Source organism: Bos indicus x Bos taurus, chromosome 16 (genome assembly GCF_003369695.1).
Source record: "Bos indicus x Bos taurus breed Angus x Brahman F1 hybrid chromosome 16, Bos_hybrid_MaternalHap_v2.0, whole genome shotgun sequence".
NCBI lineage: Eukaryota > Metazoa > Chordata > Mammalia > Artiodactyla > Bovidae > Bos > Bos indicus x Bos taurus.
The window spans coordinates 1,408,324-1,426,953 of NC_040091.1; the positions used below are offsets into that span (position 1 = coordinate 1,408,324).

The 18,630-nt window shown below is 39.1% G+C and overlaps 1 protein-coding gene across 3 annotated transcripts in view; it reads left to right on the forward strand.

Moving 5' to 3' along the window:
- The window catches only part of ZC3H11A (zinc finger CCCH-type containing 11A), a 44,881-nt gene extending 28,264 nt beyond the window's left edge, over positions 1-16,617 (forward strand). For all 3 annotated transcript variants that reach the window (XM_027564189.1, XM_027564187.1, XM_027564188.1), the window contains 8 exons: positions 1,222-1,320; positions 2,839-2,907; positions 8,450-8,953; positions 9,767-9,846; positions 11,697-12,027; positions 12,558-12,724; positions 13,151-13,218; positions 13,634-16,617. In XM_027564189.1, the coding sequence (XP_027419990.1) occupies positions 1,222-1,320; positions 2,839-2,907; positions 8,450-8,953; positions 9,767-9,846; positions 11,697-12,027; positions 12,558-12,724; positions 13,151-13,218; positions 13,634-13,892 (1,577 nt within the window). In that variant the 3' untranslated portion in view covers positions 13,893-16,617. The remainder of the gene's footprint in view (positions 1-1,221; positions 1,321-2,838; positions 2,908-8,449; positions 8,954-9,766; positions 9,847-11,696; positions 12,028-12,557; positions 12,725-13,150; positions 13,219-13,633) is intronic.
- Positions 16,618-18,630: the final 2,013 nt, after the last annotated feature.

Genomic DNA, 18,630 nt, shown 5'->3' on the forward strand with positions numbered 1-18,630 from the left:
TGATATCTTCTCTAAAATTCTCCTTATACGGATGCCCAATCAGTGTTGATATTGACTCCCTTGTATTTCTGGCTGAAAGCATGTATAAAATCTTTTTATGTTTTTAACATGTGCAAAGTCATACAGATTTAAAATTCAGTTAAATTTATTAGTGCTGTTGTGTACTTAGGGGAAGTATTTTACCAGGTAACTCAATTATTGTGCAGTGACTGTAGTGTGTCTATCTCAAGAGAGTTATTTTGAAAATCTTAACTGACATCAGAGCTTCTTTCATACTCGTTTAAAATGTGCTTATGCTTATGAGGTCTTACCTGTTTTGTGTTTTGTTTTATACCATTCTTGCTGCCTGAGAAATTTTAGGTAAAAAATTATGGAAATAATCTCTTAATAGCAGCATATGTGTTAACTTTGTGATTTTTTGGTTGTATATTTAAAGTATAAATAAGAGGAGACAGAAAAGTATACTCTGTATAGGGTCTTTAAAGTTTTTACAGAACCCTGCTAAGGTTTATCTTCAGTTAAGCTTTATCTTCAGTTAACTATCCAAAGAATAGTTTTTTAAGACTTCTGATATTTAAATAGCTTGTATTGACCAGTGTAATGTAATAAACCAGGAGTTAGGAATCTTGGTTTAGGTCCTGGCTCTATCACTGACTGACTGATAACTTGGGGGTAAGATACAGCATCTTTCATAATCTTAGCTTTCTTATCTGAAATTGAAGAAAGTGGGGTTTTGGCCTTTGGAGTCTTGTTGTCACAGGAAATTTTTAAATTTTATGGTTCTTTTGCTATACTCCTAATCATCCCAGTTGCATTTAATCACAGAATCTACCTAGATTTCAGCAGTTGGCCAGTTAAAGAGTTTTTTGTGCATGAAGATTTTTTTTCCATATATCCCTAAATCTTGAATTTCAGCTTGAATCAGGATTTATAATCCTCCATTTTTAGTTTTAATTATTTGGTAAATGTTAATTTGTGCTTTCTAATTTTTTGTCTTCCTTCTCTTTTTTCTGGTACATTTTTATTCCTTTTCTAACATTGAGTTATAAGGAAGCTAGAAGGTGAACATCATATACATGCATCATATACTTATCTCATATACATGCATCATATACTTACATCATATACATGCAGAAAACTTGCAAAATTATTCTGTATTGTATTTCTTGACCTTGCTGAAAGTTGACTTGAAATGTTAAGCTGAGTTCCCTCTGTTTGTAGGTGGTGACAGTGATGCTCCATTAAAGCGTAGCCTTGCACAGAGGCTAGGGAAGAAAATTGAAGCTCCAGAGGCTAACACTGACAAAACACCAAAGAAAGGTACCTGTGTTCTAATGCACTTTGTGTGTGTAATCCTGCTGCTTGTCTCTTGTAATGTTAACAGGTATGGTTTGTCGTTCTTTTTGCTCAAGTAGATTAGATTATTATGTTCTCATGTCGGTTTTTTCATTCAGCAAACATTTGAAGGTTTACTCTGCTAGATCTTAGGTCACCATTGGGTAAAAAACACCCTCACAGTCTTCAGGAGCTTGTAGTCTCATGGTAGATAGGAATACTTACATATATTGTGATAAATTCTGTGACAGGAAGTGCACAGTGTTACGGGAGCACATAGGAAGGGCACCTGATCTCACCATCTGTCAGGGTCAGGTTCCCAGAGGAAGTGATGTTGACACTCAGACCTGAAACATGGTTTATCCAGGTAAAGTTGAAGGGTTAGAGGCTGAGAGTGTAACACGTGCAAGGCACAGAGCTCAAGGGACTCACTTGTGGCTGAATCAGAATTGGAAAGAAGAGCATGACAATGGGAGAGGATGAAGGGACTGCTGGTCATACAGAGTCTTTTAAGCCTAATATGGCTTAAAATATTAGAGAGTTTGGGCTTATCCGAAGATAGTAGCAAACAATGGGAAGGTTATTAACAAGGATCAGGGTGCCCAGATTGGCATTTTGGAACCACCACCCTGTCTAAGATATGGAGAAGAGGGTTAAGAGTGTTCTCCAGAAAAAAAAAAAAGTGTTCTCCAGGAAGGAGTTAGCAGGCTTTCAACGTAATACAGGCAAGAGGAGGTAGTGGCGTAGATTTAGTGTTGTAGAAGTTGGTATGAAGAAGCGTGGACTAATTTAGAGGTAGTTGGGAGTTAGAATGATTTTATAGTTGAAGTTTTATATATGGAAAGAGGTAAGTGGTTAGATTTTAATTTTTTCCCATTGTATGACATGCAGTTGAAACAGTGGTGTTAAGTACTAAATAAATAAATAAGGTGTTTTTTCCTTCTTGTATTTAGTTTTAACTAAATACAAGATATTTAGTTAAGATAAGAAATTTCTTTCCACGTCTTCCCTAGCACAAGAGGCTTTGATAAATAGACCATCTCGTTTGGTCTATATTCTTTCTTACATTCTCAGACCTGTAAACAGAAGTTACTTTTTTTCTTTGCAATCAAATTTCCTTTCCTGTTGCCTATTAATTACATTGAAGACTCACAGCTAAAGAGCGTATTTCAAAAGGCAGGGTACTTTTTGATGCCAGTAAGATTTCAGAATATTGTACAATAGCAAAACTACGCCCGGAAATTAAGTAGTATTTGCTTTTCAATGTAAAGAGGTGACTTTTTTTTTTTTTGAGCTTTCCAAAGTGCTCTAGAGAATCCGTGATTTCCTATAAATCTTATCTGTACTGTGAAGAAGACAAGTTTTTTAAGACCTAAAGATATTTTTCAAAAGCATTTTCCTTAGAAAACAAGTATAATAAATCTGATTTGTAACCTTTGAAAAAGATTTTTGATCTCTAAGAAGTCTAACTTTTTTTTTAAATCTTTTTCCTTTTTTAAACAGTCCAAGTTTCCAAGTCTCTGAAGGAGCGATTAGGCATGTCAACTGGTCCAAACAGTGAGGAAGCAGCAGGTAGGTAAACCCTAATGCCAGCTCCTGATAAGTTTTCCTTACTTTAAGAATCTTTTTCTCCAGTTTACCTTTTGACTTAGGTTGAAGGTTATGGGGTTTTTTGTATGTGTATGGGTTTGTTTGTTTTTTAAGTAATATTTTTCTCACTGGTATGAATTCTCTTTTTGTGGTTAAAGATAGCAACATGATTTTTATTTTTATGATAGCAGTAATAACTGGAAACTAGAAACAATCTATTCAACAAAAAGGAATTAAGATAGTTATGTGTTAAAATAGTTGCTGTCATGAAAAGTCATATTCTGAACAATAACGATATGGGAGACTTAGCCCCCTTGTTTTGAATGAAGAGAGGTTATGAAGGAACACATAGTGCTTTTGACTTAGAGCAACATAAACTTTTTTGGTGAGAGGTGGGTAATAAAGTTTATTTTCTTATTATAGAAACATATTCCTCAGAAAATGTCCTTATGTATGAGATGATTTCCAGTTTTATAAAAATAAAACTAAATGCCTAGAAAGAAAAATACACCAAAGTGTTAACATTGGTTTTTATCTGGGTGTTGATAAAAAATTACTTAAAAGTAATTTTAATTTTTAATTTGAGTAATTTTAATTTTCTTCATTAATTTTCCTCCTGTGCTCTAATTTTTATTGTTGTTCGGTTGCTAAGTCATGTCCAACTCTTTGTGATCCCACAAACTACAGCACACCAGGATTCCCAGTCCTTCACTATCTCCTGGAGTTTGCTCAAATTCCTGTCCATAGAGTCAGTGATGCTGTCTAACTGCCTCAACCTCTGCCACAGTCTCCTTTTGCCTTCAGTTTTTCCCAGCATCAGGATCTTTTCTATTGAGTTGACTCTTCGCATCGGTTGGCCAAAGTATTGGAGCTTCAGCTTCAGCATCAGTCCTTCCAATGAATATTCAGAGTTGCTTTCCTTGAGGTTTAATTGATTTAATCTCCTTGTAGTCCAAGGGACTGTCAAAAGAGTGTTCTCCAGCACCACAGTTCAGAAACACCAGTCCCTTGGCTCTCAGCCTTCTCTATGGTCCGTTTCTCACACCCATACATGACCACTGGAAAAACCATAGCTTGGACTATACGGATCTTTGTCAGCCAGGTGATGTCTCTGATTTCTAATACATTGTCTAGGTTTGTAATAGGTTTCCTTCCAATGAGCAAGCGTCTTCTTTAATTTCATGGCTGCAGTCACCGTCCACAGTGATTTTGGAGCCCAAGAAAATAAAATCTGTCACTATTCCAGTTTTTCCTCTTACATTTGCAATGAAGTCATGGGACCAGATGCCGTGGCCTTAGTTTTTTGAATGTTGAGTTTTAAGCCAACTTTCTCACTCTCCTCTTTCACCATCATCTTTAGTTCCTTGTCATTGTCTGCTGTTGGAGTGGTATCATCTGCATGTCTGAGGCTGTTGATATTTCTCCCAGCAGTCTTGATTCTAGCTTGTGATTCTTTCTCCTTTAAGAGTTTTCTGTTTCTTCCTGTTATGCTGGGACTCTGGTATGATAGATCTAAACATGGATCTTTTTGTTCATTATGCTTAGTGTTCAGTGGGAGTTTTGAATCTTTAAGGACTTAATTTATTAGTTGTAGAAAATATTCCTCTGACTTCTGTAAGTATGTCCTCTCCACCCTTTTATGTTTTCTCTTTATGAAATTCTTACTAGATGTGGGAACTTTCGGACGTATACTCCACATGTCTTAACCTTGCCTTCATGCTTTCCATTCCTTTGCTTTTTGCCTCACATTCTGTTACTTTTGCTTGGCTGTTTTCTGGATTAAGAATTGACGTACTTTTTCTGTGAAGGATTCGATGGTAAATATTTTAGGCTTGAGGTCCACAGCCTCTCGCTGCAACTGCTCTTCCACTAATGTGAAAGCAGCCATTTGCAGTATATAAATAAATAGTATGGCTGTGTTCCAGTAAAGCTTTATTTATGAAATATAGATCATGACCAGGTTTATTTGCTGACCCTATTCTAGATGGCTGATTTTCTACTGGCCTTGCAGTGTTTTGATTTTTTTGTTTGTTTGTTTTTGGTTAGATTTATTTTGTCACTTGGATTTTTATTTTTCAAGAACTTTTCTTACTTAGTTCTCTGATTTGTCCTTTTCCATAGCTTGATATCTCGCAGTTCTGAGGTGTTTGTTTGTTTGTTTGTTTTTTAATTTGTTGAAGTATACTCGATTTACAGTGTTGCATTAATTTCTTCTATACAGTAAAGTGATTTAGTAACACATATATACATATCCTTTCCATTGTGGTTTATCATAGCATATTGAATATAGTTTCCTGTGCTACATGGTAGGAAGCACTTTGTTATTTATCCATTCTGTGTGTAATAGTTTGCATCTCCTAATCCCAGGCTCCCTGTCCATTCCTCTTCTACCCACGCCTGCACCCTCCCAGCCCCTCCCAGGCAGAGCCACAAGTCTGTTTTCTGTGTCTGTGAGTCTGTTTCTCTTCTGTGGGTAAGTTCATTTGTGTCATATTTTAGATTACATACACAAGTAATAGTGCATCAGTCCAGTTCAGTCGCTCAGTCGTGTCCGACTCTTTGCGACCCCATGAATCGCAGCATGCCAGGCCTCCCTGTCCATCACCAACTCCCGGAGTTCACTCAGACTCACGTCCATCGAGTCAGTGATGCCATCCAGCCATCTCATCCTCTGCCGTCCCCTTCTCCTCTTGCCCCCAATCCCTCCCAGCATCAGAGTCTTTTCCAATGAGTCAGCTCTTCGCATGAGGTGGCCAGAGTACTGGAGTTTCAGCTTCAGCATCGTTCCCTCCAAAGAAATCCCAGGGCTGATCTCCTTCAGAATGGACTGGTTGGATCTCCTTGCAGTCCAAGGGACTCTCAAGAGTCTTCTCCAACACCACAGTTCAAAAGCATCAATTCTTCGGCGCTCAGCCTTCTTCACAGTCCAACTCTCACATCCATACATGACCATAGGAAAAACCATAGCCTTGACCAGACGGACCTTTGTTGGCAAAGTAATGTCTTTGCTTTTGAATATGCTATCTAGGTTGGTCATAACTTTCCTTCCAAGGAGTAAACGTCTTTTAATTTCATGGCTGCAGTCACCATCTGCAGTGATTTTGGAGCCCCGAAAAATAAAGTCTGACACTGTTTCCACTGTTTCCCCTGTTTCCCCCTCTATTTCCCATGAAGTGATGGGACAGGATGCCATGATCTTTGTTTTCTGAATGTTGAGCTTTAAGCCAACTTTTTCACTCTCTACTTTCACTTTCATCAAGAGGCTTTTTAGTTCCTCTTCAGTTTCTGCCATAAGGGTGGTGTCATCTGGATATCTGAGGTTATTGATATTTCTCCCGGCAATCTTGATTCCAGCTTGTGTTTCTTCCAGCCCAGCGTTTCTCATGATGTACTCTGCATATAAGTTAAATAAGCAGGGTGACCATATACAGCCTTGACGTACTCCTTTTCCTATTTGGAACCAGTCTGTTGTTCCATGTCCAGTTCTAACTGTTGCTTCCTGACCTGCATACAGATTTCTCAAGAGGCAGGTCAGGTGGTCTGGTATTCCCCTCTCTTTCAGAATTTTCCACAGAAGGCTGAGGGCTCATAGAATTGCTGTAGTAGAAAAGCCTTGGTTTACTTTCAGAGAGCAAGTAACTGTTTTCTAGCTTTGCTTTTCCTTTTCTCCCTCATCTCTCCTTTTTTTGCTTGGCATTTGGGAAAGCCTGAAATTTCCATGTTTTACTTCTCTTCCACCCAACATCGTTGTAATGTGCTTCCTTTCCCTACAGAGTCTTCTCTTTTTAGAGAGCAATTCTTAGGAGAAGGTCTTCACTGACTCAACTGTTCTGAAAATCATGCTTTATTTCTACCACTGTTAGTTTTCATACTAGTTTGGCAGATTTTTTTTGTCTCTTTGAGAAAGAACAGATCTCACTCCTATACTTTTATCTGTTCTTCTGTTTCTGTAATTTCAGACATCTTTCTGTCTCAAATTTCTCAAGACTTATGTTCTGCCACTGGCATCCTTGTTTTCCATGGCTATTGTGGGTTTATTCTTTTAATGTCTTCTCTGTTGTTTTGATGAAATTTTGTAGTATAGGCAAATGGGGTCTCTGTCGCCATTCATGTACTTAAAGTGATAATTTTGAGATCAGACTACCGTCTTGAAATGGAAGAATTTTTATTTAAAAAAACCTTAGAAATATCAGTGAGTGAATGCTTCCCCTGTAATAGGTTCTATACTAAAACAAATATAGTCACTGTTTTCGTGATGTGGAAATATAAGCAGTTATTGTACTGTGTGATCAGTACCATGATCAGAGAAACAGACTAGACTGGAGGGTGTCAGGTTCTGAGCTGAGCTCACTCTAACTAGGCAGCAGCGGAAGTGTGCCCAGTAGGGACTGTTCATGTAGAAAGGACAGCATTTTCAAAGATTCAAAAGATGAGACAGAATGTGGTATGTTTAAGGTTATAAAAGATATTTTTTGTTTTTGGTGTTTCATTAAAAGGTATTATTTAGTATTAAATATGTGTGTGTATAATTTCCATATTCTTATTTTTCTCACATTACTTCATTATTTCTTTCTTTGACCCCTGCCAAATATGAAATTTGCTCTTTAGTTTAAACACATAAAGAATGATTAATGTATTTTGAAAAATAACTCTTCAGTGGCATGCCAGTCTCTGGGCCTTTTTCATTTTTCTTCTGTCTTAACCTGTTTTACCTCCTTCTCACTCTTTAAATATCACTTAAATATTACTTACTCTGCAAAGCTTCCCTTAACCAAGCTTTGGATGTTCTTGCTGTATACGTCTACATAGCATTATATAGTTGCCTTCAACTACATGGATTTGAACTGTGTGGGTCCTCTTATATGCAGATTTTTTTTTTCCAGTATAAGTACTTACTGTAGTACTACCCAATCTATGATGGTTGGTTGAATCCACAGATGCAGAACCATGGATGCAGAGCCCAGTTGTAAAGTTTTATATGGGGGTTTTCAATTGCACAGGATTCAGTGCCCAGATAATCCCACCCCAATCCCTGCATTGTTCAAAGGTCAACTGCACTTCTTTTATCAAAGCTGTTATTATTAGCACACTTTGTTGTTGCTTAATTATTGGTTTGTCAGACTGCAGACTACATGTGTGGGCAGTTTGTGTTTTGCTTACCATTATATTTCTAGTGTAGTATCTGGCAGATGTTTGTATCTATCCATGAATGGAAGAACTAACTTATTCTTTTTAGTAAGATTTATAATGACAACCCTCTCCAACTAGTAAAAGGCTTTCAGGATCCTCAAGAATAAACTTCTGAATAGATATCCAGATCAGTCATTTTTGCCGCCTCCATGTTTTCCTTGAGGACCACTATCTAAAATTGAGGTTGAAACTAACGTGCTTTTGTTCATTTTAATTTCTTGCCTAAATTATACGACTCTTATTGGACTCTGTCCTGACCCAAGAATAGAGAGATCGTAAGTTGTTAAGAGATGAACTCCACATACAGTGATTTGTTTTCCCCCCATGAAAACAGAGAAAGTTACTAAAGTTGGTGAGATTCATGTGAAGACATTAGAAGAAATTCTTCTTGAAAGAGCCAATCAGAAACGTGGAGAATTGCAAACTAAACTCAAGACAGAAGGACCTTCGAAAGTTGATGATTCTACATCAGGAGCAAGAACCTCCTCCACCATCCGAATCAAAACATTCTCCGAGGTCTTGGCTGAAAAGAAGCACCGGCAGCAGGAAGCAGAGAGACAAAAGGGCAAAAAGGACGTGAGCTGTGTCAAGCCAAAGACTGACAATGAAATGAAAAAAACAGTGATTTTGCCACCCACTGTAGCCAGCAGAGGACAATCAGAGGAACCTGCAGGTAAAGCAAAGTCTATGCAGGAAGTGCATATCAAGACGCTGGAAGAAATTAAACTGGAGAAGGCTCTCCGGGTGCAGCAGAGCTCTGAGAGCAGCACCAGCTCCCAGCCTCAGCCTGAGGCTATGCCAGCGGCAAAACGGCTTCTCCGGATCACTAAGAAAACAGGTAACAAAAGAACTTGATCTGTAATACCTTTTCCCCAGATAATATTTCAAATGGCAGTATTCCACACAATATTCATAGGATTTCTGTGAGAATTTTTTCTTTACTCAGATAACTTTGAAAACCACTGGATTAAAAGAAATTTTACTGGTCCAGTGGTTAGGGCTCTGTACTTACACTGTAAGGAGACACGGGTTCCATCCCTGGTTGGGGGAGTAAGATCCTGCAAGCCACATAGCACCCCGCTCCCCTCTCCCCGCCACACACACACAAAAAGTGAAGCTGTTTCTTTATAGCAGTTTATATAGAGCTTTGATGTCTTAATGTGCATTTTGAATCTGTATGAGAACTAAACAGATTTTGTCTACAGTTTTATTTGCCCTGTCTTTATTCTTTAAAAAAAATTTTTTTTTATTGATTGCTTTATTTTTAGCGGTGCTGGGTCTTCATTGCTGCATGCGGCTTTCTTTAGCTGTGGTTAGCAGAGGCTGCGCTAGTTGTGTGCGTGCTGCCGCCTGTGGGTGGCTCCTCTTGTTGCAGAGCACAGGCTGCAGGGCGCTCAGACTTCAGTAGTTGTGGCATTCAGGCTCAGTAGTTATCATGGGAGCTTAGTTGTTCCCAGGCATCTGGGATCGTCCCCAGGTCAGGGATTGAACCCGTGTCTCCTGCATTGGCAGGTGAGTTCTTAACCGCCTCATTAAGAGGATACCAGAGGAGTCCTTGTTACTTTTTTGAAGAAAAGTTTTATTTAACTTCATCTGTTATTAAATTGCAGCATGAATGAAATTATTAATGGTGCTTTTAATGTGAATGTAGGTATAAAAGAAGAGAAGAAACTTCAAGAAGAAAGTGATGTTGCTTCTCAGAGCAGTGTTTCTAGAACAGAAGCTAAAAAGGTGGGTTTATTTAGATTGATTTTATAGGTTTGTCCATGGCAGGCAAAGGTTAGATGAATGATAAGTGTTCTTTTAAGTTTCTGTTTAATACTTCACTGATATATCTTTCACTGTGCTTGTAATTTTCCTTCAGAGTTTTCTGTACTTTTATGTGTATCAATATTTAATGCCTTTTAAGTTGTTTTTGAAAAGTGTTAGTTGCTCAGTCATGTCCCACTCTGCAACCCCACAGACTGTAGCCCTCTAGGCTTCTCCATCCATGGGATTTTCCAGGCAAGAATACTGGAAACTTTTTAATTGGCCATTAATATTTTTTAAAGTAAGTTTTTCCCCTGCCTTTCAGAGTAATGCTGCTCATTTGTAAAACTAGGGATTTTCTTTTTTAAGAATGAGTAACCCCTTTATTCATTCTGGATTGTAGAATAATTCTACAATCCAGATGTTACCACAGTTAGTTTTTTTATGCATTTCTTTCAGGCCTTTTCCTTTATTAAAAAAATATTTACCTGTTTGGCTGCCTCTGGTGTTAGTTGTGGCTTGCAAGGTCTTCATTTCAGCATGCAGGCTTTTCGTTGCAGTGAGTAGGCTTCTCTTCAGCTGTGGTGCGTGGGCCCTGGGGCTCAGGGCTTTCAGCAGCTGTGGCGCATGGGCCCCGGGGCTCAGGGCTTTCAGCAGCTGTGGCGCATGGGCCCCGGGGCTCAGGGCTTTCAGCAGCTGTGGTGCATGGGCACCGGGGTTCAAGGCTCTCAGCAGCTGTGGTGCGTGGGCCCCGGGGCTGAGGGGTTTCAGCAGCTATGGTGCATGGGCACTGGGGCTCAGGGGTTTCAGCAGCTGGGGTGTGTGGGCCCCGGGGCTCAGGGGTTTCAGCAGCTGTGGTGCGTGCGCCCCGGGGCTCAGGGGTTTCAGCAGCTGTGGTGCGTGGACACCGGGGCTGAGGGGTTTCAGTAGCTGTGGTGCGTGGGCACTGGGGCTCAGTGGTTTCAGCAGCTGTGGTGCTCAGACTTAGTGCCTGCCCCCCCCCCCACCCCCGCACGTGGACTCCTTCCCCAACCAGGGATTGAACCCACGTCCTCTGCATTGGAAGGCAGATTCTTCTTAACCATTGGACAACCAGGAAAGTCCCTCAAGCCTTTGCTTTATATATTTATGTATGTGAATGTGTTTAATGTTTAACTCATATTTAGAACATAATTGAGAACTCTACAGTGTATCATTTTGCAGCCTACTTTACCATATTAATAATTCTTTCAGATGATAGCTTTTGCTGGTCATTTAGTGTCCTGTTACACAAATATAGTCTGTTTCTGAACTAGATTGTTTTACACAATTAAGATGGTGAACATCTTTGTACAGAATCTTTGAGCAAGTGTCTGATTAGGAAACATTTTGTATTAGACTTATGGTCAGGATTGTCTACCTATAGAATTTGGGTTTTTATTGTTCCACACATCTTCAATCTTTTACCTTGAGTTTTCTACTTAATAGAGGACTTCCCTGGTGGCTGAGACAGTAAAGAATCCGCCTGCAGTGTGGGAGACTTGGGTGCAGTCCCTGGGTCGGGAAGACCCCCTGGAGACGGAGATGACTGCCCACTCCGGTCTTCTTGCCTGGACAGTCCCACGGACAGTACAGTCCATGGGGTCGCAAAAGAGTAGGACATGACTGAGCAACTAGCACTTTCACTTTCACTTCTGTTTAATATAAAATAAAGAGCAAAAGCTCTTATATTCTGGATCGTATCTAGAAACTGCTTGACTTAGATGTTAGCCTGTTAACTTACAAATAATAATTATCATACACATTGTTAGAGGTACTGGATTTTTAATTCTGTCATTTAAATTTATCCATAGGCTTCAGATGAGACCACAACAGTTGGCATCACTAAAATTCAAGACAAGAGATGTAAGACAGTGAGAGAAAAGTATGTGCCCAAATTGCCAGAGAAGGGAACCTCACAGAAGGAAAAATCAATTTTGACACCCCTTCGGGGAGATTTACTCTCTTACAGTACCGAGTTAGCTGAGAAACCAGTGCTCACCACCATGCTAGGCATCACACGGCACCTGACTAAGCGGCTTCCTTCAAAGTCATCCCAGAAGGCAAAGGTAGAAACCTCAGGGATTGGGGACTCAATATTGAATGTGAAATGTGCAACACAGCCCTTGGAAAAACGAAGTAAAGGTGAGTATTTTTACTAGTGCATCTTTCTTTAGAATTTCAAAGTTACTGAGTTTCGGTGACTGCCTGGCAATAATTGGGTTGAATTTCATTTGCCTTTGTTTACTGGTCACACAGGTGGATAGTGATATTTCTGATAATTCTGTTTTTAAAAGACAAAAAGACTAGATGAGTTCCTTTCTCACAATTTAAAATTGATCTTTATAAAGCTTTATCTAAAACTTTCCATGGTGCATTTTTTCCCTCTGGTTTTGAAGGAGAGAAACACTGGGAAAATGAAGAGCAGTAGCAAATTCAAAAGCCATTGAAATGAATTGCTTCATGGAATAAATATGTGTGTGTGTGTGTGTTTATGGCTGTGTGTAGTACATATTGCTGATGGGTCATCTTTAATCTGGCTTTCTTGTTTGGTTGGTTTTTAAATTATTTGTGATGTTACTGTTGCTGAGAAGGAATTTTGATATTCCAAATTTTATTCTCCATGTAAAAAGGGGATTATTTTAGCTTTTAATCAGATATTTTCTGTCTTGTAGCTAAACCTAAAGTGAATGTGAAGCCATCTGTGGTTAAAGTTGTCTCATCACCCAAATTGGCTCCAAAACGTAAGGCGGTGGAGGTCCACCCTGCTGTCATTGCAGCTGTGAAGCCACTCAACTCCAGCAGTGTCCTGCTGGAAAGCTCAGCCAAAAAAGCAGCTGTGGTAAGAAGTGGATCAACTCAGGGGCGCTTTGGTCTGTGTGATAGGAAAGCAAGAAAGATTCTTTTTTAGCTCTCTCTATTACGTGTAACATCTTCTGTCACTTCCTAAGTATTTTTTTTTAGTTGTTCAGGTAGTTACTATATTTTATATTTACAGCTTAGGGGTTTGGGGTTTTTTTTAAGCCTAATTATAATATTTTGCTTATTTGTACATTCTGTCTTTGGATTATTGATTCTTGGATCGATCCTTAGATTCCTAGTCTTAAAGAATGGTAGACATGATTCTAGTGAAAAAAAGTGAAAGTCGCCCTGTCGTGTCCAACACTTTGCAACCCCATGATTCTAAGAAGGCAGCAAAAAAAAATGAATCTGCTCAAATTTAAAAGTCTGACTTTCCCACTGAGTTACCTTACTCTCACTTTTGTAGGCTATTGTCCCACTTCTCTCTGAGGACAAATCAGTCACTGTGCCTGAGACAGAAAAACCTAGAGACAGGTAATACCTTGCACTTCTTTTTAACCAACCTTTAGACCACTATTACCATTTTTGTTTTCTAAAGAATAACACTGCTAGATAATTTGAAATATTTACAATTTAGCTACATCTAAGTACATCTGTTAAACTTCAAATTAACTGCAAAAAACCCTGATATTCAGGGTTGCTGTTCTCTTTTGGTGCTATTGTTTGTATTTTGCCTGTATTATTAAAAAAATGTTTTTAAACACCTATCTGAATTCTCCTTTAAAGGGTGAAACTGGTTTATCCCAAATCAGTAAAACAGTTCTTTATCTGTTTTCTCAAAAACAACTCTTCACTAAAATTCTTTGTGTACCTGGGACCAGGTGATCCGACCTGCCAACCATTGACAAAGGGCAGTTATCTAATAACCTTTGGGGTTTTTTTCTTACAGTTTTGTACTGCCTCCAGCCCAGTCCTCTTCAGAGCCTCCCCCCCCGGAAGTATCTGGCCCTTCCTCATCCCAGATGGCCACAAAAACTCGCCGACTCAGCTCTGCCTCAACAGGAAAGCCCCCACTTTCTATGGAGGATGATTTTGAGAAACTAATATGGGAGATTTCAGGAGGCAAATTAGAAGCTGAGATTGACCTGGATCCTGGGAAGGATGAAGATGACCTTCTGCTTGAGCTGTCAGAAATGATTGATAGCTGAAGGTGGTAGTAGGACATTTAAAGCAAAACAAACAAAAAAACTCACCAAAAAACTGGACTTAGTTTCATCTATTATAACATTTATCCAAAATTATGATTTCTTTAGTCTAGAATTTGCCCCAAATCAGAAGTGTACGTCTGAATTATCCACATGAGTCCTGGATTCCTTGGGGTCAGATTTTTAAATCCCTTGGTAATCATTTTGTCCATTTGATACCATTGTTCAGCATCTTTGAGAAAAAAGTTCTGTCTTACCCCTCTCTCCACAAAAAGACTGAGCGGGAGACCTAAGTGAAAGGGTGCAAGAAAACTTAGTGACTCCTTGAGGTGTTTGTCAGTTTTTACCTTTTTTCCCTTTATTGTATAATTTCTTTTATGTATTGTCTTAATGTACCTATTGTTAACCTGAGTTCGAAAAGGGTGAAGACAGCTGCTACCATTAAGGACCAAATTTCATGCCACCACTAAAAAAAAAAATCCACTCAGTCTGTGTTAAATTGTATGTCTTTTTAAAGGTATTTGGAGACTTCAACTAAGCTTTTAGAAACAGCTGAGCAGCTCAGGAAACCTGTAATTTGGACATAACTTTTTGGACCTGATTTTCATGCTTCTGCTCTGTAAGCCTCTGAAGGGCAATAGCTAATTTATTATTACTGTAATTTTTTAAGGCTTTAAAGTGCCTCAGGGGTCCTCTGAAACTAATTTTCTATTTCTGGGGTTCCCTGGATTCTTAAAAAGAGATGGTGACATAATGATTACAGGAATTTATTTTTTAGCACGAAAGTTGTCCCTTCTCTTCTTTAGTACTTGCTTCCTTACTAGTGCTGTATTATCACAGGGATAAAAATTGGTTAATTTTTTTCATTTCTGATTCTCCTTGCAAACTCCTCTTGCCCAGTATTTATTTGGTGCCCTTTACCCACCTGAGGGGGAAGAACGAGCTCACTCAAGCTGCCATTATTTATCCATGGACTACAGCAGTACCCAGAATTGTACTGTAGCAGGAGTTACCGAGATGCTCTGGGGGTGTATTGTATGCCTTCCGGTTTTCTTCATTTCTGAATTGAGTTTTCTTTTCTTGATGTTGATCTCCTTCATATCACCTCAAGGTTTAGACTTGTGAAGGAGGAACAAGTACGATGGGGATAATAGTCTTGAAAGGAGACATATTGTACATAATCAAAAGGAAGAGGAAAGGACCTGCCCGTTTTGATACTTCGCTGTAGGTGGCCAGTTTTGTTTCTCAAAAGGAAATCTGACCCACCTGTCATGTTGGCTCCTAAGGAACTGCTGTTGTAAGCGGCTCATCAAGAGTTGAACCTCATGTAGCCTTGTTGGGAATATGAAAAGGAAGAAAGCCACAGGACTGCCCATTTCAGTCTTGGGAAGATCTGGATGATTCTACACAAGCAAAAATGACTTGAAATTTATGTATAGATACTTATCTACCAGTCCATCTTCAGCTGACTGAATGTTGTCTAATAGCCCTTCTCCAAAGCAGGGGTGAAATGTTCTGGTTTCACCACAGATTTTCTACTCATTTCATGTGTGGAATCGGCTTGTAGATTCCAGGTCCCTTTTGTATATAACCTTTATTCTTTTGCTTTTAAAAAAAAATTTTGTTTCATATTTAAAGCCTTGTGTTAGTGATTCATGTTCACCATTATTTGAACAGTTTGCCATTACAGCAAGATAAATACTTATTTGTGTTTTAAATAAAACTGGTGTAGGAATGTCTTGATGTTGTGAGTTAAGTAGTCATACATCACTTCGGGCTGAGATCTGCCTCAGTAGAGGCTCAATTAGAATGTTGTTGAACCTTTGTGTACGTGATCCAATCTCACAGATTCTACTTGTCTTTAGAAACCTTTTACAAGGATATGCTGCCAAACTTCCCACATGTGAGGATTTTTTTCTGACAGTGATGCTTACCCATTATTATTCTAACTCAAGTAATGTCATTAATTCTTTTTAAAAAAAGGGGGTTTAGAAGCGATCTCAGGTGGCTTCAATAATTTAGAATTTTCAAGCATGAAAGCATATATGAAATTTTTAGTTGAGGGAAGTCCAGTTTTTTGTTATGGAAATACACATAAATTTGTTAACCACCAAAGAATATAGGCCTTCCGAGATGGCACAGTGGTAAAGAATCGCCTGCCAGTCAGTGCCTGGGTTGGGAAGATCCCCTGGAATAGGAAGTCACAACCTGCTCCAGTGTTCTGCCTGGAAGATTGAATGGACAGATGAGCCTGCTGGGCCAGCGTCCATAGGGTTGCAGAGACATGACTCAGCACACACACAACATTAATTTTATCACATAGTCTAAAAGTCTTCCCCAACAAGTTGAATCAACTTTTCACAGAAAGCAAAAGATTGCATATTCAGTTTTGAGTGATGATGGTTTTCAATTTCAACAGGAAAAAGGTCCAAATGTACAATTTGGCAATAGCCAGAGATTTCAGAATAATGTGCAGCTTGTGTGTTTGTGTCAATAAATGATCCCTCAAAGTTCTGGCCTTAACCTCAAATTCCAGCGGTCCTCTCTCATGTGGCCAGAACATAGTTTATGTTCCTCAGGGCCAGTCTGTGGTCAGTGTTTAGATACAGTTTCAGAAATAAAGCTTATTCTCCATACTGATCAAAGTTTTATGATCCTTTTCGAAAATTGTGGCTTCATTTTGCCAGACTGTTTCTGCAGTTCTTTAAAATAAACTAGCTAACGTGTACTGAGATGTACTGAGTACTTCTTACGTGCCTGTGAATTCACATATCTATTTCAACACTAATCCTAGACTGCATTGGAAGATTACTGCTTTTTATCCCCACTGTAGTGTCAAAATCAGTATTTTCAGATATAACAATAAGAAAGTATATTTTTATGTGCAGTTGGGTTTGATTTGTTGAACCTTTGAAGAACTTGCTTAAATCAGATCTTTGAAAGCTGCTGAATAAATATATGGAAGTACCCACAGGTTATACATCTGACCATATTAATAATTCTCTAAACTCGTTGAATTTTTGAAGTAAAGCTACAGGCATCAATGCAAAAATACTTAATATCTTTTTAACATTTTACAGTAAAAGGGTCAGAGTATAAAAATGGCCCCAAATAACAGCAATTAAGAATTTATGTTTTTACCCAAATAGGCAAAAGCCCAAGGTGGCTCCATTCTTTTCAGGCTAAAAAAACAAAAAAAACATGTATTTTTAAAAACAGGAATCACTAAGTGGGCCCATTAGTAAAGTTTGCTTGGATATGACTGGGAAGGTGTTGCTGCATTGAAATCAGTGGGAATGAGCAAATAGTGGGTTAAAACTCAGTATGCCTGTTCCTGGCTTTTTGTTCTAGATTCTGTGACTGACTTGTCTTCAGATAGGAAGACAACAGCCTGTTAAGATGAAGGGTAAACTCACCCAGTGTTGAGAATGCAGAGGTGGAAAAATGCTCCAGTAAAAGATTATTGTAGGACTCCTGGTGGTCCAGTGGTTGAGACTACACACACCATCCGGGAACCATCTATAGATAGCATCATCCATTTAATACTTAGACCCACTTCATTCCTGTTACTTTTCCCTTAAAAGTATTTCAGAGCTGGGCTTTGCTTCATAAATTCACTACACACTTCCACTGCAGCAGGCACAGGTTTGATCCCTGGTCAGGGAACTGAGATTCTGCATGCCATGGCCAAAGAAAAATCGACTGTTGGCTGAATAGACATGACTGAGATAAGGCATTGGATGGAGGAAGAGAAGCTTCAAGGAAAAAGAGAAGTGAAATAGAAGGATCCCTTCCCTGGTAGGTGTATTTGTTAATGAGTTCACTTATTTGGCTTGAGAGGTCAAGGAAGATAGTCAAGTTTAGAAAAACTGAGGAAACGTGAAAGAAATACATTGGCGTAACTGCCACAGAAGTATTTTAGACTACCCTCCCTTGAAGAGGCTCAAATTAGAACACAGATTCTTACCTCATTAAACACTGCTGGCCGTTAAGGACAGAGAATTTAGGAAGCAAACCCCAGCTTTGACATACTTTTAAGGAAAAAGTAACAGGAATGAAATGGGTATAAGTATTAAACGGATGATGCTATCCATAGATGGTTCGCAGGTGGTGCAGTGGTAAAGAATCCATCAGCCAGTGCTGGAGATGCAAAAGATGTGTGTTCAATCTCTGGTTCAGGAAGATCCCCTGGAGTAGGAAATGGCAGTATTCTTGCCTGGAAAATTCGACGAACAGAGGAGCCTGGCAGGCTACAGTCCGTAGGGATGCAGAGTCAGACACCACTGAGCAGCCGAGCACACAAAAACAAACATCTATAGAGAGGATGATGAGAGATCAGTGAGCTCCAGACTGGTCAGAGCAGGTTTCCTTGTGATATTAGGTCTGGAATTTTGTATAGTTCAGTAAAGGAGATGATTTGGCTGTAAACAAAGCCAAAAATTTGAGCAGCTAATGTTTGTTTTTAATGATCTCTGATCATCCCATTGGTAGTCTCAGAGTCTGTCTTGTCTTATTCTTGCTCAGATTGCTGACAGCTGTTCCTGGCCAAAGAATAAACTTTTTTTTTTTTTTAAAAAGGATCTATTTTAAATGTGAATTGGAGTCACTCTGCTCATAAAATCCTCATGTGCCTTCCTCTTCCCTCCAAAATTAAACTCAAGTGCCTTAGCACAGCATGCAAGGCCCTGTTGTACTAGCCTCTTCCATCATTCACCCTTCACTCTCTACACGTGTAAAACTA